General features: G+C 47.1%; 1 protein-coding gene across 1 annotated transcript in view; it reads left to right on the top strand.

The window, feature by feature from the left end:
* Positions 1–293: 293 nt before the first annotated feature.
* ATP6V0D1 (ATPase H+ transporting V0 subunit d1) overlaps positions 294–21,646 on the top strand; it is a 38,437-nt gene continuing 17,084 nt past the window's right edge. Inside the window, exons 1-2 of the mRNA XM_075510424.1 lie at positions 294–477; positions 10,954–11,125. Coding sequence (XP_075366539.1) covers positions 348–477; positions 10,954–11,125 — 302 coding nt within the window. The 5' untranslated portion in view covers positions 294–347. The remainder of the gene's footprint in view (positions 478–10,953; positions 11,126–21,646) is intronic.

The raw sequence follows: 21,646 nt of genomic DNA, 5'->3' as shown, positions 1-21,646 counted from the left end.
GGCACGCTCAGGGAGCAAAACACATCCGTGGAGGCTGTGAAAAGCTCTAAAAACCCACAGCCGAGCCTTTCGGGGTGCCGGAAGTGAACCTCAGGCCTAGGACCGGGTGAGGACTTGGTTGAGGGGGATTTCAACCTGCTCCCTGGGGATGGAGGAGGCCTCGCAGGGGAACACAGCTCCCGACCGCCGCCATCCCACTCCCAACAGCCATCTCCTCAGGCGCTTCCCGCCCTCGCACTGCCTGCCGGGAAGGGGGCGGGGACACGCGCGTGCGTAGCGTCACATGAGCGCCGGGGCGGGTCACGTGAGGCGCCGGGGGTAGGTCGCCCGTCTGGTCGCTTGCCGCCATGTCGTCTTTCCCCGAGCTGTATTTTAACGTGGATAACGGCTACCTGGAAGGGTTGGTGCGCGGTTTTAAGGCCGGGGTGCTCCGGCAGGGTGACTACGTGAACCTGGTGCAATGTGAGAGCCTGGAGGGTGAGTGGTTGCGGGGCTCCGAGGCGGGTGGCGACCGCCCGCCCCCTATACTGAGGGGAAGGCCCGGTTGGCGGGCTGAGGGGAAAGCTCGGCTGGTGTGAGGGTGGAGGGCCGGTGGGGAGGCGAGGGGCTGCGTGGCAGTGGGGAAGAGAGCTGACAGAGGCATTTTAGAAGCGCTGTCCCCTCTTCACCCCTTGGCTGAGCACGCACTTGGTCCTCCCTTCCGGCTGTTCCCTCCGAGCTCAGCTGACTCAGTTTCCCAGCCAGCCCGGCCGTGTGATTGCAACAGATGATACGGCGGTTTAAGGAAGCTTGAGTCCCCAGTGCTTTCTTGAGGTGGCTGTATACCTGTGCTCCATGTCCTGTGGTTGGTGGGAGCCTGGCAGGTTTGTCAGGCTTTGCTGGCAAGTCTTGTTTTGTGCTTCGCTTCCTAAATGGCAGGCAGCGCAGGAAGTCTTTTTAAGGCCAGAAGTGAGATTATTGGGGTAATCTAACTTAATCCCTGATACCCATGATCAGTTTTTGAGGAGATGGGGTCGTCTAGGAAAGTACCTGCTGTTATTGAAGGATTGCTAGTGGAAAAATTCCAGTGCAGATCTGAGTAAATTCACTGGTGAATTATCCTTCACCTGTAATCTTGAATTCTCTTTTGAGGCTAATTCTGACTTCCAGCTGTTGTCTCTTTTCTAGATCAGTGTGTACAAACTTGGAGAGCTGTGAAGGTTTTGCTCTGTGATACTTGTTACTTGTGGTCAGCTCATCATCTTAATTAGTCAGTGCTAAACTGTTCTGTACCAGTGATGTGCTTGACAGTTTTCACTCATTGGCATCCAGAACCTGGATCACAAATCACGAAGATCAAAACCAGGTCTCTATTGAAATAGGTTAGAAACATATGTATCCAGAGATCTCAGTTGTTTTGGTCAGTGGGGCTATAATTATTCAATTGTTCTTTTTTCTAAAAATACTAGTTAAGCATCAGCTTTATCTTGATGATCATCGCTGAGTGATTGAAATTAGTATTGACTATCTAGAGGGATCCTTGACCAGCTGAACCCTGGATGCAAGTTACCTGGAGCTGCTCACACCAACGTTAAACAACAGAAGGGGAACAGAATGCCATGATGTGCTCAGTCTCTACCTTAAAAATATGCAGGAAATTTTTACTTGGGACAGAAGCCTCCTTTCAGGCAGACTTTTATTGCGGTTCCTTTCTTGCAGCAGTCTCTGTCGTTCTTGCTATGGAGCCCAGGGCCTGAAAGAGGGCAGTGGGAGGTATTCCTGCTTTCTTGCTTGTCAGAAGTCTCAGCATGCCCTAAACTATCGCTTTATCACCTTCCCTGCAGATAACTTCCTCTCTGTAGTCTTTCTGTATTTATAGCTTCTCTTTTTTTCTCCCTTCCTTGCCTTCTGAACCAAGTTGCGTAAACTTAGCTCTCCCTTGGAGTGGTGTTTTCTGCATTTGGAATGCATCAGTTTGGAGTTCCCATGTGTTTGTCTTGGTATTGTCACTGTCCCATCCCTGACAGCTCTCTGGTGGTGGCTGCTGCTGCTGTGCTCCTTGTCAAGCTTCATTCAGAGCTTGAAGGCTGTTCCAAGTTCACTGCCAATCTCATTCCTCCTCCACTTGGCTTTCTGTGCCCCTGCCTAGTGTGCTCTTGTAGAAGGATTTTTCTTCAAAGTAGCGTTGGTCTTGATCACTTATGTAGGTCTGTGATCAGACCATTTCTTTCCTCTGTCCCTTTGGTTCTGATTTTCCTATTTCAGTACCTGTTTTCTGTGGTCCACAGACTTTTAACGTGCATTCTTTTTCTCCCAGGTGCTTGTCTGCACTAAATCCAGGCAGTGGCTAGCTTATTAGCAGCCAGAATAAGTACTTAGGCATAAAATACTCATACATTCTTCTCTACAGTTTCTGTTTTGTCTTTGCTGTTGCCTCTTGTGTGTAAGTCTGGCTCTGCAGGTAGTCCCAAGATCACCTTGGCTGTGGAGAAATCCTGAAGGACCAAGGCTGTTCTAGGGCTGGCTCTGGGAATCAGGTGTCTGGCTGGTCACTGGTATTGACATTGCTTAGAGGATGTTGTGCTTCCAGGTCTGAAATGCTGCTCCCTCTTATGTGCTTGGATTGGTCTGGAAGCACAAAGGAATGAAATTCTCTGCTTCAGGACTTGGGCTGACAACTTAGTGCTGCTGGAAGGAGGAGATCATGCTTTTCTGCGTGATCCTCTGTCATCTCTGCTTGTCTGATCACAAAGTAAGCCAATTCGAGCTCTTACTTCTTGATGAGTCAGAAATAGAGAGCTAAATAGGCTCTCTGTGATCAAGCAGGCTCCTGAGCTGGCTTTAAGAAGGGGCAGGAAAACATGACCAGGATTGAGGGGAGGGCAAGAGCTGTTTTGGCTTAGGCTTTCTCTTGAAACCCTCGGCAATAATATGTTTAATCCCTTCTTTCAGCTCCAAAAGTCCTGGTGCTTTTGTTGTTTCTCAGCCAGAGGTCCTTGTCTGCTGTACACCTGTGCTGGATATCGCTTGGAACCTGCTTGGCCCTCTCTATCGTAGCCAATTCCTGCTTCTGACACAAGGTGTCAGTGAAGGACTTGGAGCTGCTTTCCTCTGCTTCAGCGGTGCGAGCATGCATCTGTTCTTGAGTGGAATCTGTCTTGGATAACCAAACTTTAGAGTCACCCAGATTTCTACTGTCTCCAGTAGGGTGGTGAGCTGTTTCCAGCTCCTAAAAGCCGTGGTAGCCTGTTAGAGGTCTGGTATCATCTCTGGAGAATACAAAGATGTGCTGCTTTTAAGAAGCAGAGTTCAGTCTGGGACTGGCATGTAGGTTATCGGCAGGCTTTACTGTTGTTCTGCAATGCTCCGTACTGCAAAAAGTATATTGAGCTTGGGAAGTGTACAAAAGCATCTTCTTTAGAGACAGGAATTTCTTTACCTTCAAGTCAGTGTTCACGAGCCTCCTATTGTTAATATTCCTCTTGCTTCCACGGGAACAGTGTAGGAAACCGATTTCTTTCTGACCTGCTGGTGTGATAAAGGTGACTGGTATGGTGAAATCCAGCAGCAGGTCTTGTCATCTTCCAGCTGGGTAATGAGGCTGTGAAATAGCCAGCTGAGAAGTGGCAGGTAGTTGGCTCAAGCTTGTCATTGTGGGCCTCTGTTGGCAGAGGCTTTCCAGAGGCTGTGTGTTTCCACTACGTGTGGACTGCATGTTTCTGTGGGTCCCAGTGCTTCTGTCCATGCAGTCGGCTCAGCTGGGGACTTGCATGCCTTATGGAAACAGTGGTGTGCATGTAGAGGGATAAGATCTGTCCTGTCTTCCACTTAAGCTGTGTGTGGAACTAGCCTCATCCCCTCACAGGGGTCTGTAATGTTTTATTTGTGCATCTCAGCCTGCCGTTTATCAGTCTGCTGTGGACTTGACCCATGAAAACTCTTGGGTTTTCAGTCCTTGTAACCCCAAGGTAGTGGTGTCGTGTCACATCAGCTTGGGGAAGAGCAGAGTAACCATCTGAGCCCCAAAGATGTATTTGGGAGGTGAAGGGTGGCTAGGAGAAGCAAATACATGTGATTCTTTTAGAAAGAAAGGATTTCCAAGACTGTGGTTCTCTCCCTTCTCAGTTTGGTCCACAGACTTCCATTTCTAGGATGCATGCAAATCAACAGTGAAATTGGAGACAAGCTTGAAACAAGTAGGTCACACTTGTCCTAGATGCTGGCTCCGTGCCAGCTGGAGGGCACGGTGGTCTGCCTGAATGGTACCCTCGCACATGCCGGAGCCTTGTTTTCTGTCAAATTAATCTGTAGCAATACATAGTGAGCACCAAACTCTTGATACAGGGCTGGATGGTGTGGAATAAACTACAACTGGTTGGTTGGTTGTTTTTGAGTCTTGAAGAGTATTTCCAGGGTTGCTCTGCATAGCCCTTGCTGCCCAGAAGGGGAGTGCTGCTTTCGGTCAACTCAGGAGTGGATTGCTAAAGGCTTGCTGTCCTATATGCCTCTTCAGTGTAAAGACATCCACTTCTCTCCCACCCTCTCCTCTTCCCTCTTTCTCCATGTAGAGGAGAGGTGATAAAATATATTGAAGTGCACTGAGCATGCAATTGAACCACTGTGGGGTGAAGTGTGTCTGTCTTCGTTGTCTAACCACAGGATGGCTAGATGCACTGAAGCAAAGGCCTGCCTGAGCAGAGCTGTGGGCTCTTGCCTCCAACAAATGAATGTTGGGGAGTGTGTCGTCTGTGCGCTTAGGCTTCTGCTTAGTGCAGTGTGTGCTTTTGTTTTCATAGTCCCAAGGATCTTTTTTTCTCCACTGGAGGCTGCCTTTGCTTGCTTTATGGTGTTACATACTGAGTGTTCCTCACATCTCCTTTTGCTGAGAGAAGAGCAGGAGAGGCTGTGCTACCCTTCTCTCTTCCATTTTATCACTGTGGTCCTGCAATTTGGGCCCCAAAAAGCTGGAGCTGGGCTTCTCTTTCAGCTTAACTGCGTGGGCAGTGCGTCCTCTCTTATGTAGAGAAGTTGCAGTGCTACCACAGCTACAGACTACCTCCAAGAGTACTTTTGGCACTGCAGTCCATGGTGGAGCTCATGGCGTTCTCCTGGGTGTGGGGGGAATAGGATGGATCCTTTCCTATGCAGCTCCTTTGCTGTACAACTAAGCAAGGAGAGGCCACTTGATGGTCCTGAAGTGTGGCTATGCTTAGATCCATCTTGAACTCTGAGAATGGTTCAGTCTGAACCCTGAACTCGGTGGGTGTAGAAGCCAAGCCATAATGTGGTAGGGACCTTTTGAAAGCACGATGATGATGCTCTCTGTCTCCTGACGTCTAGGAGTCCTCTGTGAAAAGCTGACCCTTGCTTGCTGGGACTGTGCAGGAGGACTGGCCCTGTCCCCAAGAGCTTTCATCTGCCAGATGAGGTAGAGCATGTGGGAACGGTGAGACCTGCGGAGGGTGTAGATCATTCCTGTCCTGTGAATGCTGGGTACTCTTGCAGCAACACAGCAGTAGCCAAAAGGCTGTCCTGCTAATCTTGGTGCTTTGTCCTGCATCCTCCAGTGTAACCACTCACTGTGGCTGGTTTATCAGCTGTCCTGTTAAAATAAGCTCAAGGAAAACATTATTTATTGGAAGAAAGATGGCACTTCCACGGCCTGCTAAATCATGGTGGCAAACAAACACTGTGGTCTCTGGCTTCCTGCAGGGTTCAGCAGAGGCTCTTTGCTGTTTGTTCTGGCCTCCTCTACTGGGCAGAGGCCTGCTTCATAGCTTCTCCTAGCTAAACTCCAAGCAGCAGCTGAGGTCAGTTTCTCAGCACTGGTACGGCTTCAGCCCTTGTTTGGGTCCTGCCCCTTGTTAGAAGGTGAGGGTGTCTGGGTTTCCTGGCAAGTATTACCACTTAGCAGCCTGCCGGTGCTTTTGTCTTGTTTTTCCTCTGCTGTCAGCTCCTGCAGTGTGAGACTGCTTTCTGCCCTGTTTCTCTTAGCTTCTGAATGATTTGTTGCCCCTCCCTTAAACGGCTGCACTAGGTGCTGGGCCGATGTCCTGTTAGTGTACTGGACCTCTGAGGTTACAGCTGTGACTTAGTGCGGTCTGCTTTTAGAGATGGGGGGAAAAAAGGGTACGTACGGGTTAAGCTTACTGGAGATGCAGGTAGACTAGGAGGGGTTACCTCGCCTTTTGGAAGGATCAGGAGAGGGCTACCTGGTTGAGGGGCTCCAAAGGAAAAAAGACCTAGCTGTGCTGGGTTTGAAGCTCTGAGGGGGGTGAGTTCAACCCCAGGAAGGGCTGGGCTAGAAACACAGGCTGCTGTTTGGTGCTGAGGAATTCTCAAAGAGAGAGGTGAAGAGCTAGATGTGAGACACTGATGAGGAAAAGGCCCAAAGAAGACACTTCTCTGTGTCCAGCTGTGGCCCAGAGGAATTTGCTGCCTGACAGCAGAGGAGAGGTGGCACATCGCTGCTGGTGGTGGTGTGCAACCACAGGAAAGGTCTTAAATTCTGCAGGGAATGAAGAGTCTCTGGGTGCTTCTCGGGTGAGATTTCAGAGTAGCAGCTTCAGGGGTGTCTGAGGTGGCTATAAACAGACCAAATGGACAGCAACAAGCCAAATGGACTGCAGTCTTCTGAAGGGAGATGTGGGCAGTGTAACTGACCTGCAGACTGCTGTGTAATCCCTCAGCTGCTTTACTGCCTCAGGCCTGGGAGATGGCAAACGATATTTTAATTTTTATATATGCAGTGATGGCCCCAGGTGCTTTGGAGTGAGATGTCAGGGTTACAGTGGATAATTGTGTGAAAACTTCAGTTCAGCTCGGAAGTTGCAAAAGCTGATTCCATGCCTGTGTGCAAGAAGACAAATGAGTCCTTGCCTGGAAGCACTTGAGCCCTTACCTTGATTTGGAGCTCAGCAATGCAGTTACAGGAGGATGCTGAAGAAGGAAGGGGTGGAAGTATGAGCTGATAGGGCCATGCATCACTCTGAGTAGGCCTTACAGGACAGGCTTTGATGACTGACAGATGTCTGAAAGACTGAGTAATGGCTTAATTCCTTGTTATGGCAAAGCAAACTTGCTGGAGAGGATAGTAGTATTACTGTGGATCTGAAGTCTCTCTAGCAAATGTCATGTGAAATGTCGAGGTGTGGTGTTGGCACAGCGGTGTGTTGAATTAAGCTTCAGTTGTGTTTATGCCTCACGTACAGCCAGCTGCATTGAAACCAGAGGGCCTGATCCGAGAGCTGAAAGGAGGTTGCTGTAAGTACATGTCATGGTAATCTTGAGCACTACCCTGCTTGAATACTCAGCAGAAAAAGGCTGTCTTTCTGACAAGCTGTTGTGTTCTTGCAGCAGACAGCTTTCTGGGAACTGTGACCTGGCTATAATTTACCAGCTTTTGCAGGGGAGGAGAGAGAACAAAAGCGTTGTGGTAATTCAAGCGCTCCCTTGCCAAATGCTGGCTCAGTCTGTTTCTTAAAGTGCATGAACTGCTTGGAAAAATGCCAAAACAGGCAAACATACCTTTCAAAAGCAATTGCTGGGTTGAGGCCATGTGCTGCTGTTAGTCAGCATCTGGAGGAGCTCAGCAGGAGCGGCTGGGGTCTAGGTGCAGGTCTCTCTCCCTTTCAGCAGGCAGCTGAGGAAAAGGCATGGCAGAAGACTCACAGCCAGCATCTCATTGACATGCAGTGTGTGGGGTCTCTGGCCCCTGCCCCTGCTGAGGTGCTGCTGTTGCTGCCAGAGGCTGACTCCAGCTTGGTCTGAACTTGCATTAGGAAATAGGAACTTGAGCTTTTGGAGAGCGTGGGGCTTGCTCAGCAGTGGGTCCACTTATTAGTCACCGTGCTACTGGGACAGCTCCTCTGGCAGGGGATTTGTGAAACCACGGGATTAGTTCGTTCTTAACTGAGAAGGCTGACATGTGAATAGTCCTATTAAAAAATCCCAAACCCCCTTGGCTGAGGCTCGGTGACTGGCCCGGTGGCTAGAGGAGGACAGGCTCGTGTAAGGCACTGGTATGCCGTGGGATGCATTGAGTCAGGGTTTATAAATCCAGTCCAATTTTTGGAAAATATGTTCTGTTCTGTCTGCTTGGATGCTAAGAGATTCAGAAAAGTTTAGTTCCTGCAGTTTGTGGCTGGCCTTCCCCGTAAAAATTAATTCCAAGTGTTATATAAACATGGCCCTTATTCCAGTTGCAACGTAATGTTGTGCTGGCTCCTGTGCTGTGGAGTTGGGGGGGCAACCCCCTCATCGAGCAGGACAAAATGCTCTGGTCGGGCAGCTCATGGGAGCTTGCTCAGAGCTGTAGAGGGAGAGGCTGCAAGGCACAGCGTGCAGCTTGTGTGGCTATGGTCTAAATGCAATGCAGCTCTGACCTCCTGGAAGTGGATGGTACAGCAAACTCTACTTTTTGTGTCACTGGGTCTCTAGCATCAAGTGACCCCACAGCAAGGCGGCTTCTTGCAGCCTCAAAAGTAAAAGCAGAGTTGCAGGTCATAGTGACACCAAAAGGAACCAATGGTTTTGCTGTAGCAGAGTTGGAGTTGAGAAAACAAGCTGAAAGCTTTGGAAGCTCCCCTACTGAAGTAAGATGTGGTAGGATATGCAATAGCTGCTTCCTCTCCAAGGTCCTGCATAGCTGCAAAACAACATCACATGCCTTTTTGGGCAGGCTTAGTTTTCATTAGAGCTCTGCACAGTTACAGAGAACTGAAAGTAGGAGGTATATGAATGTAGTAGCTACTGCAGTTCCCTGTGCCTTCCCTTGCAGTCTGACTTTATGGGTGCAATACTATTACCAGGACCCTTTCTCTCATATTCATTGAGCAACTGCTGAATTTTGCTCCATGCTTTCTCCAGCCTCTGCTAAAAGCAAACTAGTAAAGCACTGATCTGACAGTGGAACTTAATTTCCACTCAGACTCCAAAGCTCGTCATCCAAAGAGCTCTCAGAAGAGGGACTGAAACTCTTTAAGACATAATTCCGGTAGATTTCCCCTCTGTAACTATATCTTAGCTTTCAAAAATCAAGTAATTGCAAAACAGATAGGTGAGAACTCTGTATGCAGGGTGCTGCCTGTGAGCTGGGCTTTTTACAGGGTTTAGGAAGTTACTATCTTCAATAACAATCCTATGCAGGCTGCATGGTGGTGAGGGGCATTCTGAGTTTTAGCATCATCTGGTGTTTGACATTGACAAGGGTCATGTTGAAAACTCCACTGTCTTGAGTTATCTGGACCAGGTTTTCCCACCTTGAAAGTGTGAACATAAGTTGATAATGTTTTGGTAGAATAAAACACAGTTTTTTAGCAGCAGCATAGTCTGGGGAGCAGAGATCTAGGTTAAGTTTCTGCTTTGCTTCAGCAGTGATGCGTGTTGTTGGGCAAGTAGCTCTCTTTGCTGCGTCTGGGATTCCTTACTATACAAGTAAGAGTACCACCAAACTCTCCTGTAAACCACTGAAAAACATGACAGCACCTGAGTGCTATTTAAGTCTGGCCTCCCCCCCATCTGTTTCCTGTGACACTTAGCAGTGGTAACTTCTTTGTAACTAAAAAGTGCTGGATCAAAAACATCTTTCTAGACCCCCTTGGAAATACCCGGAAGAGTTAGCTTGAAAGCCATTTGACCCTTCCACCCCTTGGGCTGAGGACAGTATTGCACTGTACAGTACAAGCTCAGTTTGGAGCCCGGTGCGGAGGATGCTCTCCAGCTCGTGCCCGTAGCTGGGTGTAATGTCAGAAGATCAAAAGCCTCAGGCTAGGCTGAGTCCTTGCTCTGACCTTGGTGCCATGGATGCTCGTGCCATAACGCTGGGGACTCGTACGGTTCAGTGGAAGGGTCTCAGTGCTCCTGCTTCAAAGAAACCAGGGAGAAATGTCTTTTTTGTTTTGGTTTGGTTTTTTTTGTTTTCTCTGGACGGTGTGTTCACATCTGGTTTGACTAAACTCTTCCAGCTATTCTCCTTTCCCCATAAAGGTCTTGAATCCCTAGGAGAGTGCTTGCCTAACTGGCCCTCTGAGGTGAAGCTGAAGGGAGATGAACATTATGTACCAGTGCAACTAGTAGAGCTTTGAGGAGTAGGATTATATGACATTCCTCAGTTCTGGATTCAGTTTTTCCACAGAGACACTTAAATGCTTTTGGCTCAAATAGGGCTTTTATCTTGACAGAACTCAGCATGTTGTGGTTGTTTGTTGGCCAGGACTGCAGCTTGGTTGGGCACCTGACCTGCAGCAAGGGTAACAGAGGAAACAAAGGTTTCCTCTACTTGAAACTGGAGGAGGGAAAGGCTTCTGAGCATGTTCCTTCATCCTGGGCAGGGGTTGCCTACCATACGAGACAGATATAAATGGCCTTCCTCTTCACCAGCCCCTCTTCTTTAACAGTGCGATTAGTTGGATTGACTTGATGTAATACCTAGCTGCTTTATAATTTCAAGGTTGCTGTTTGTGTCTTTTTGGCTTTGAAAGCTTTCCAGATGCTTCCATATCACTAGTATCTGAGGAAACTTTTTTTGTGGGGGCAGATAGGTTCTTTGTCGTGATTGCTTCAGAGAAGCCTGCAACCAGAGCCCTTTTGGCTAGAGGAAGTGCTTAAGTTGTTTCTTTTTTTTTTTTCTAGATTTCTAGCAAATGCTTCTTAGAATAATTCCACCTTGATCAAGCACAGTGGACAGCTGGAACAGGTGTGTGCTCAGTTACACAGATAGTGTCACAGTTTCCACTTTAAGATGGGACAAGGCTGGTATGGTGAAACACTGATCTTTTACTGCATTTGGATTGTCCATAATAAAACTGAGCACAAATATAAGCATATGACTTAACACATGGGTTTTGTCAAGGTGATCTTTCGGAGAAGAGAATGCCTAGAGAAGTGCTGAGCAACAGCTTTCTTGGATATGCTCAAAAAAACCCCCAAACCCAACACAAACCCTGTAGAGTGGAATTATTCTTTCTTTTTCAGACTTGAAACTGCACCTCCAGAGCACAGACTATGGGAACTTCCTGGCCAATGAAGCCTCCCCGCTCACGGTCTCTGTCATAGATGACAAGCTGAAGGAGAAGATGGTGGTAGAGTTTCGTCATATGAGGAACCATGCATATGAACCCCTAGCAAGTTTTCTGGACTTCATCACGTGAGTACCAGGTGTTCATGAACAGCATTTGAAACACTGGTGTTCTTCCAGACTTGAGGGCACTCAGACTGGCTTTCTGCACTCGGCCCTGTAGGTGCTATGTTTTCTGCAGCTTCTTGAATGAAAGTGTTTTAGGTTGTATCTGGAGGTCTCAAACCAGCTGCACAGTGTCGCTACATTGTTAACGGCTTCTGCTCCCAGGGTGTGCATGCTTCATTGGCACAGCTCCTTAGCTGCCTTCCATTGCAGAATTGGTTCAGTCTCTATTAGAGCTATCATTTACCCTTGTCCCTTGTGTTAAATGTTCCTGGGTTTTTTAAAATAGGATCCTGCTGCAAAACATATGCATGCCATGCATGTGCATGACAGCAGTTGCCTGCTAGTTCTGACCCATGAAGGTTGATCAGCCTTCGTCAGGGCTGCTGTGATCCTGCCATCCCACCCCAGGGGCTGTAGGCCTTCCTTTGACCCCATCGCAAACTGGTTCAGGGAGTTGAGCTGGCCAAAAATTGAACAACTTTTCCCTTTTGGGGTTAATCTTTGACTGATTTATTTTTCTCAGCCAGCTCAGTGGGATCCAACAAATGCCAGCACTAGGGGAAGGGAGGGCCTAGAATATGCAGCAGGGAAAGATGGGGCTGCAGCAGCCTCAGCATGTCTCTGTCAGTGCATGAAAAGACACAGGGTGCGCGCGATTCCACAGCAGGTTCAGCTGATGTGAAAAGCTTGAAATAGCACAGTGTTCGTGCAGGTATCTTCTAGTGGTTTTGCACAGCCTTCTGCTTCCCTGTGTGCTGCTCTTCTTTTAATTGGTAATAAAATGAAATTGCTAGCCTCAGTGAGATACCAGTTGTGCTAGTTTGCATCTGAAACATGGAAGTAAAATTGCCCTTTTTCCTTTCCTTAGTCTATGTTCCTGTAAGCTGTAGTTTGTCTTGAAAACTGCATAGCCGGTGGCCTTCTCTAACCAGTAAGGAGATATGTCACGGACAAAAGTGAATTTCTGGTTCAGTAGAACGTGACTTTAACTTGTATCTCTGAGAAGAAGATGGTACTCTGTTCTTGAGTCAGATAGCTGATACATCAGCATTCATTCATTAGATATAGTGAGATAGGGCTCATCACAGGCACTCTGGCAAGTGGTATTTAATCTTGCGGTTTTGGTAGTTGTGTGTGCATTATCTTGCTTGCCACCTAGAGATTTTTGAATGGTGCAGGCTGATGTGGAAAGGCCTTTGTGGTCAATTCAAAGATTTTAAATTCTGGCCTATCTGTGGCATCTCCTGCATGTGCAAATATCGATTAAAGACCTGTCTCTCTGCTGTATTCCTTCCTGTTCTGTCCTGTCTATATCTGGACAATAACACTATCTCATTTTTCTAACCCAGTGGCTCATATCTGTTATTTTCTGGGTCACTGTGCTAAAGCTGCCTGTTTTTAAGCCTTTCCTATTTTCTAAGAAATATTTTTTTCTTATATGCCTGTCACTAAAAATCGTTGAATTTTGGTATCTGGCTACAGATACGGAGCAAGACATCAGCCAGACATTACCAAGCCCTCATTTTGCAGCAGTGTTTGCAATGGATAAAGCAGTTTCTAGCTCATCATCTTAGTTGTATGGAGCAATCTATTCTATTCTCTCAAACTTAAAATAATTAAGTTAACTTTCTAAACACCTCTTTGCCTGTCTTTAATTTGCTGTAAAGACATCAGTACTGTTTGAGCCTGGCAATATTAGGTAGTTTATCATCCACTGATGCTTTTCCTTTGCTGCCCTTACAGGTTCATGGAAATGTCTAGTTTCTGTGGAAGTATCATAGTAATCACTAATGGTCTCTTCTTTTAGCTTCTGTTGTATCCGTTTAAAGGCAATAGTTTGGGCAGGACACATGAGTGTCTTGCAGACTTTAAACCTTTGCTGTTCCCTAACAGTCTCACTTTGAAAACCGATGTGTGGAAAAGATGAACTGAAAGGTCTCAGACCATGCCTGCCCTGATTACATGCTGCATGACTTGGTAGGAAGGCTGCCAATGGCTGTGGAAATCCAGTTTCCTGTTACACCAGTCCTGTTGACCTTTATCCAGTGTCTGCATCCAGTTCGAGTTGTGCAGAAGACCTGAAACATCTCATGTAATCTCATAGGCTGGTTCTTGCCAGCTGTTTGAATGACTTAACTTTAAAACCGGTGTTTTGCCCTCAACTTGATTTAACTTTGATCATGTTCTGCTTTTGTCTCTCTGAGTTCTCTATAGCAAAACACAATTCTGTGCAGATACCTGTATCTCTTGCCTACTGCGTAATCTCTTCTTGAACATATTGGTCCCATTCAGCACAGGATGTTTCTTCCTTGAGTTGTCTTCACTCTTATCTCTTCTTTTCCTTTTTACTCACAAGATTTGTTTTAATGCAACTGTCTGCAGTGCTGCCTAGAGGAAGGCAGAAGATGAAGCAGGAGGAAAGCTGTTTTCCTACATGAAGCATCTCCACTCTCTTGTGGAGCCTTTTGTGCATGGAGTCCAAGTGTTCAATTGTGTTTTGGTGCGATTCTGCTGCATTGTTGATGGAGGGGTCTCCTCTGGGTCTGTACTCATCACACCAATGGAGTATTGATGAAATAGAGGTGTTATCAGCTTCAGCTAGTCCAAGGTGGGAGTCGCTATCAGCATATTAGAAGCTCTAATAACTTCTAATGACACTGTAGACAGGTTAAAACAGAAGAATGCGGGCAGTGAAACACAAGGAGTTTGGAGAGGGTGCTGGTTTTGCCCAGTGGGTTTTAATATCTTCTGTTGATAATCCTAATATATTTGGTGACAGGGCTAGTAGAAAAGAGGGTAGATTAGATATGATTTCTTAGGCTGCCTTTCAGGCTGTGTTTTGTTCCCTGAAACTGTCCCGTGGGTTGTAGTAGGTCTTGGTTTGCAGCAGGGGGCAGAAGTTTCAGGGATTATTGTCCTGCTGGCAGTGTGAAGCTTCCCATGCACGCCCCAAATAGTTGGAGTGGAGAACAGCTCTGTTCGGAGGCTAGCAGCGTGTACTTGTTCCAGTAGCCTTCATCTAACCCAGGCTTGTGTGTGGGCAGAGTCATAGAGATGTTCGGCCAAAGGATGTTGGCAGTGCTGGGGATGTTGTGCCTGTGCAAGCGGCAGAGGTACTGTGTCATCCTGCCTACCCTGGGTGACACTGGGACAAGCCTGTGCCACTTGATCTTCCACTCTGGCTGGGCACACAGATAGGCGTGATGGGGTGATTTATCTTTGCCTTTTAAACATGACTATTTCCTACTCCTTTCTTTTAGGGTAGTTAATGAAACTTGAGCAGGAAATGGTAAAGACCGCTCCTGGTAGGCAGCTCAGGGCCAGCAAGGCACCAGGTGGTCAGAAGAAGAAATTGTACTCAACTGAATGTGTCCATGTGCTAAAACTGTACAGGCTGAATTGAAATAGAAAATGGTAGAAAGATACAGAAAGTTTGTGCAGGGCTGGCTTCTGCAGGAGGAAAGCTTGAGTTCACTGGGGCTCTCTTGAGAGAGAGGCATTGGGTTGTAAACAGAGATTTTTAATAATCGAGTGGGATTGTAGGAGGTGTGTCTGGCTTAAAATGGAAGAAAATGTTTTGTAGCATGTCCAGTTCAGCTCTGAAGCTCACTGCTGCTGGATGCCTTTATATGTACTTACATTTTTTGCCTTCTTAGAAATGTTGGATAACCTTGCACAAGACAGGCCCATCGAGGCCCGTTAAACACTTGGGTACCATCTCACTGAGAGTGGCCAGGGTGTAGATGGCGGGTGCCAGAAGATGGATCAATCCTTTAAAAACCAGTCAGGCTTTCTCCTTCATGAATGTCCTGCTAGACCTCTGGGGTGGTTTTGAGTTGATCAGCAGGTGACTGTTGTGCTTATTTCTGGAGGGTGCTCAGATCTTGACCCAGGGCACATTGCTGAGAAGATCTGGGGAGCTATCTGATCTCAGGAGCAGCTGTAGTCCCTGTCCCCTCTGCTTCAGAGCCAACCTGCCGAAAGCCACGCCATTTGTCCCCACGTGGAATTATGCTGTGTCACTTCTCTTGCCTCTTCTAAAGTGGCCCATGAACTCAGTGAGGACACAGGAAGGAGAAGCAGCAATGGGGACGGCGTGGGGGCTCTGGGGCACCAGGAGGCTCTGTGTTCCTCGTGTGCTCTCCTTGCCCAGCTCCAAGGAGATGAAGCAGCGCTGCCTGCTGCCTGCCGGAAGGTGGCACTCCAGCCCTATGGCTGCCTGTCCCCAGGTGCGCCCGTGCCGTAGGTAAGGATGGGCACCTATGGAGGTGGGCAGGAGTTAACTTGTCTCCTGAGCTTAGAGGAAAGGATGGTGTTTAAAAGCACATGAAGGGAACTGACCCAAGAATGCAGCTAGGCAGCAAGCCTAAAGCAGGGTCTTTGTTCCCCAAGTCACTTGCTGCCACTGATTTTTTTTGTCCTGTTGTGCTCCTCTCCTGGCACCGTGCTGACTCTTTCCTGGCTCCAGTCCTCTCCAGGAACTCTTCTGTGGCAAGTGTTGCGTTGTTAGTACCAAAATATTGAGGAAGTTGGCTGATTTCCCTTTTGTTTTTTCAAGTGGTGGCTGTAGCTTGCCTCCTCTGCCACTGCATATTGTGGCAAGGAAAAACTCAACTTGTTGAGCCTGCCACGGTCTCTATAAAACACCTGCTAGCTCTGCGTCTTGCCATGCAGCTCCTCACTGGAAGACTGCTGGTGTTTTCCTGTGTTTTTTCAGCCAACCATAGTAGGTTCTGAGTGATAGGCACATGTTGGCTGTTAACATCTCTGCTCCAACACAAACAATTGACTGTTTGGCTGAGGGAATGCAGTGATGTTCTGTAGGGCAGCAACAAACAGGTATTAAGTGTACTTGAAACAGCAAAACCCACTTCCTGAATTCAACAAGCACATATTGACTTGTGGGATGGAAGTGGGTTTTAGGTTCTTCGTGGTGATGTGCTGCCCTGCCTTTCTGAAAAGGCTTTGTTCTTTGTGTTAGCCTGACACAGTGCCATGTCCTGTCTCTCCTTCCTTCCAATGTTTCTGTGTACGGTTTAGATAGAATTCTTTATCTGTGGTTCATGGTGTTGCTTCTGACTCTAGCCTGCTGTAGCATGATCAGATTGTCAGCTTTAGTGTTCTTCCGGGGGTGGGGGCAGGGTTTTTTTTGCCCTTGCTTCAGCACAGTCTTTTCCCTGCTCTGGAAAGTCTGGCTTCACAGCAGCCTGATGCGAGGACTCTGGCAGCTGTTGGGCCCCTTGAGTCCTTGCAGCAAGCTGGTGGGCAGAGAAGGGTTCGATTTTGTGTTCAGGTGGGGGAGCTGCTGGTAATTGTGCAGAAACTGAGTCTGCTGTGGGAGTGAGTTCGGGGGGGGGGGTGGGTCTAAATGCATTTTCCAAATCCATGATCAAGCCTGTCATCAGAGGACAGACTAGGTCATTTTTTGTCTTTACCTTACCAGTCTGCTAGGGCTGGGAACCAGGTTCTTTGTTGCCCTGAGGATGCAGCTGGGAACTTGGCTTTCAGTATGTTTTTGTGGTCACAAGATGTGTTTTTGATGAGGCTGCATGTACCTTTTCCCCTTGCGCATGCCTTTTCTTAGCTGACACTTCCCTCTGTTACCTTCTCCCTGACCCAGTCCTGCTCTGCCTCTCCCCTGCGCTGGATAGATCTAGTTTCTGCTGCACAACTTTGAGTTCAAACTTAATCTTGCAGCAGTGGTTTTTCTGGAGCCAAATTGTTTCAATTGCTACTTGAGCTGAAGAGCAATAATCCTCTTCTCTGGAGTAGGAAGTTGCCTGTCTTTATTCTAAATATACTGGAGTGTGCATGCTGGCATAACTGCGGAGGTTACAAAATATGACTACATGCTTTTGAAGTCTTTTCTTGCAGAAGAAAAAACTCCAAATGCTTTACATTAGACACTTGCAGTTTATTTGGGCAAATGCAACACTCTGAAGGATCTTTCCTAATGCTGCTGTGGTTAAAACTGCAGCATACTATTTTCAATTAGTTGTTGACTCCTTGATGGCGGTGGGGTTGGGAAGCAGAAATTAGCGTAGTGGCTGGGGATCCTGCAATAAAAGGTTTGTGAGCCTTTTCTGGCAGAGATGGTTTTGGCAGAGAAGCACAGGTTTCTGACAAACAGCTTCCCTGTTTGCGGGGAGTGCAAAGTTGAACTGATAAGCCAAGTTCTTGGAGGGATTATGCAATATTCAGAATAAGAGGGCATGTAACTAATGGTCTGGAAATGATCACAGGCTTGCGTCCTCTGGATGGTAGCATCAGAACTGTATCTGTTCTCCTGCATACCCAAAGGATACAGATCTCATACCAGTTTCCCAGAACCAATGTCTGCGGAAATGGACTGAGTTGCATGCCTAACTGGTGGCTGTGGAAGTCATCTTTCAAAATGGTGTGACTGTGGGTGTTCTCATTGGAATGGGACTCTCTGAAAGGTGGATTTCACTGTGTGTTATGTTGAGGGGATGCTTTTTTTCCCAGACCTCTAATGCCTGGAGAACACTTCATTTGGCCATTGGATTTGAACTGGAACAGCATGACCCTCCTCTTACTGACCAGTGCTGTTATTTGCTTGGAAGGTGTTAGCATGGTGCCTAGCAAACACAGTGAACCATGGTAACGATTGGAAGAGTTAGCAAAATGTTATCGGTGGCAGTAAAGATGCAGCAAAATGCTACTGGTGAGCTCCAGATGTAGGCCTGTGTTTCACGAAGATAGAGAAATCTTTACTGAAACTCTGCAGCCCTGAGAAGGGGCTCTAGCATGCAAGCTGTGGGTGATAAGGTGAGAACACATCGTCCCTGGATAACATCTCCGTCCAAGCTGATGCTGTTTCATCCAGAGGCAGTGTGTGGACTTAACTGTCTTCTTGGCCTTTGTTTAAAGCTGAATCCCTCTGGTCATTCCCAGAGGTGATTCCCAGCTCACAGGAACAGTCCTTCCACTTCACTCATGTTCCTTCTCGCAATCTTTCCCTCTACAGGCTGAACAGCATGTCTGTTCAAGTTGTAAAACAGGGTGGGAAGGAGTATGTTAGGAGGTTATTGGTGCTCCTCTGATCAATTTATGTGTGGTTGCAACTTTTCCAGAGGACAACCTGTGTGCAGTGCCTTCAGTTGGATGAATGTTCACTGAGCACTTCTGTCCCCATGCTTCACTCCTTGATTGAAACTGTTCTCAAGGTCTTCTGGTGCTGGACCTTAGCAGCCTTCATGTTCCTTTTACCTTTCCATCAATTTGCCTTACCCAGTGCTCTAGGCTGGCAAATTTAGCCCAGAGAAGGCCTGGAGGCCAAGGGCAGTGCTTCTGAAGACTTCTTGAGGGCAACTTGGGTTCTAGGCCCCTTCTCCAGGTCCATTTTGTATGCTAGTTTGAAGTCTAGCAAATATTTACATAGAGCTTTGCGTAAATACTGCAAAGTACTGCGATATTTAGAGGCCAAGCAAAATCTTATGTCTGCCCCACATGGTTTACTGCATGTCAAGTGGGATGATGAATTTTCTTGTCTTCTGCTGGCAGGAGGTCTGTATGCACGGTAATGTTCTGCATGTTACCTAAGCCCAGACTACACATTCACTGAGAATCAGGTAAAGGTGTTTAGGCCATTAAACTCACTCAGCTTTCTTAGCTACTTCAGGCAGTTTTGGGGGCAATGTGAGTTTGCACAGTGCAGCCTTTAATCTTCTTTTATATCCTTGGAATGTTTGTTTTATTTCTTTTTTTTCTGCTTTACGTGTAAGGAAGGTAAGAAACTGTATATGCAAGTGCAAGTTTGGCTTTTGCAGCTGGTCTGTATAAAAGCCGCATGATTAGATGTTTCTGGTCAATATTTAAAATGTAATTAGTGCTGAAGTCTGCTCAGCAGAGTGCCAGGACTCAGCCTTGCTTACCAGCCTAGTATTTCTCAAGCTCTGAGGTCAATCTTTAAGGCATCAGGATTAAGCAACCAGAGACTCTTGCATGAGGCTGCAAGGTGTTCAAAACATTCCCTGGTGTTTCAAGGGGTTTGTACGCATCTAGAACACGTCATATTCATAAAGCCTCAAAATTAAAAGTACTTAATCTAGCTTTTTTTCTCATCAGCCTTTAACACAGCTAATACTGTATGACTGCTTATAAGTTGCAGGATGATACCACTGGAAAACTGAGGTCAGTATCCCAAGAGACTGAGACTCACTAGAAGATGGTAAAAATCATGTGGAGATGCAGCTAAATATAGATTAATGCTGAGAACATTCCTGGATACTTAGATTTGAAAGGCTGCCACAGCCTCTGTAGTACCATGAAGTTATAACTCTTTGCTGTGAAATGGTCTTGTTGATCTAAGTTTAGCAGGGCACCCACTTATTGGCCGAGTGCCCTTGGTTTGTGGTGGCAACCATGAAATTCTCAGCTTTCTCTTTGGCAGGTTCGTGAACTTACCACTTTAGGTGTGTTTTTTATTGGTGTGACTCTAGGAGAGACAGTGTGCAAAGATAGGAAGAGATCAACACACTTTGAGTGGAGACCATCGCATGCTGCATCTACTCTTGCTGTTCCCTGGACTGCCTGAGCTTCAGCTGAAGATGAGGGGTAAAACTGCTCCTGGCCAGGGGCTGCTGGTCTGACTTATTCTAGTCTGACTTATTCTAGTCTGAGCTGAAAAACTGATTTAAGGATTTGACTCAGTTCATCTACTATTTACTCAGTGAGGCACTGGGGTCTTCCTGATGTGCAACATCTCTCTCCTTTCCAGTTCAGGACAGCTGTACAGTTATTTGCGAATGGTCTTAAAACAACACTCCAGATACAAGCATCTCAGCTGTTGGCACTATTCTTAGTGTCAGCTACTGCTCTTTTGTGCTTTGAAGTCTGTGCATTGCTTTCCCCTGTGACTGCTTACATTTGGACCTTGAGAGAGGTGTGACAAGTGGCTCTGCATACCAGCGCCTTTGCTCAGGTCTCGAACCCAGTGGCTAAAGAGATGGGTCTGTGTACTTATGCACAGACCCAAGGAAGCAGCGGAACAACCAACCTGAAACTTTTTCTTCAGGTTACTTCCCCCCAGCCCCTGAGTATGTGAACTGGATGAGCTGCAAGAGGGAAGCACTAGATGCTAAAGTGACTATAGTCAAAACAACTTCATCATCATTTAAAGCTGTCTCTAGAATTCATGCTGAGTTCAGAGCACTGCTCTGATCCTGCTGGAGATTTCCCTTTTTCATCCCAAAATAAACACATGCTTCTACAGTAATCTGAGTAACTGCCCAATGCAATCACGTAGTGACTTTTGCCTTGCTAGCATTAGTCTTCATTAAAGTCTAATGCTGGTTTTGGAAAGCACTAAAGTTGCCTAAGCAATGCAATACCTTAACCCATCCTGGCAAAACCCCCGAGCTGCAGCCTGGTTCTTCCCTGCTATGCACTTCTGCATCAGCCCGCTGCTCTCTGCATTCACTGTTGATGCGGAGGGCTGTCCTTATGACCCCTTGCAGAGCAGCTGTTAAGCTACAGTTTGGCAAGGCTTTCAGAGGATCCCTGAGAAACGCAGGTCATGCAATGTTCCGTCATTAGTCATGCTTTGTGACCACTTGCAGTATTGTTTATGGTTTCTTTAGTATCCTGGAGCAGTAAGCAATAAAAACCCAACCTATCTGCTGTAGGACAATGACTCTTTATGATTAGATTAGATTAGTAAGTGGGGGAGGGAGAAGCCCTAACTGTCTTGGGGTCGCTGCTTTGTAGGGCTATGCCCAAGTGCCTTCAGGCCAAGTCATAAATGCCCTATGTGATGAGCTTTCATGCATTTTATGTGCTCCCCTGCTAAAAAGCCTTTCCCAATATTCAGCAGGCCATTGCAATCTTTCTTGCATGTCTCGTTTATCTGCGGCTGTACTTGAGTAACGCCAAAAGGAGGAAGACGTACATTGTCAAAGTACCTGTACATGGCTTTTGTGTGTGCCCTCCTTGATTCTGCTTGATGGCTATCCATGGATGACTATCCCCAGTTAGCTTTTGGGGCCTGGCTCTCCTCTGTTTTCTCAGAGAGGTCTCTGCTGTGCCTGTCTGAGACCGTACCTCCCAAAACCAGCAGTGAGAATGATCTCTCTGACCTGCTGCTGCTAGAAGGAACATTTCCTCACACCCCCACCCGCCACCCCCCCCCTTTTGGCTTCTCTAGGCATATCCTAGCCTGGCTTTGTTCTCTTCATGTGAGCATTGCCCGGTGCATGTTGTGCTGAACTGGGTGTTGCTGGAGGAGTGAAGATACTGGCCCTGGTTTTCTTGGACTTCAGCAAGCTGTAAGCCAACATTTCGCTCCTGCTGTAGATGATATTTCTATGCTTGCTGACTCTTTCCTGTCTTTTAATAAGAAATTCTACTCTTCTGTGAGACGTTACTGATGCTTCTCAGTATCAACTAAAATTGTATTTCTGTGAATGTGAATTTCTGGAATATACCACACCTCAATTCAGTGGGTGACAGGAAGAGCGAGGC

Source organism: Mycteria americana, chromosome 8 (assembly GCF_035582795.1).
Source record: "Mycteria americana isolate JAX WOST 10 ecotype Jacksonville Zoo and Gardens chromosome 8, USCA_MyAme_1.0, whole genome shotgun sequence".
Taxonomy (NCBI): domain Eukaryota; kingdom Metazoa; phylum Chordata; class Aves; order Ciconiiformes; family Ciconiidae; genus Mycteria; species Mycteria americana.
This window is presented reverse-complemented; position numbering and strand designations above follow the sequence as displayed.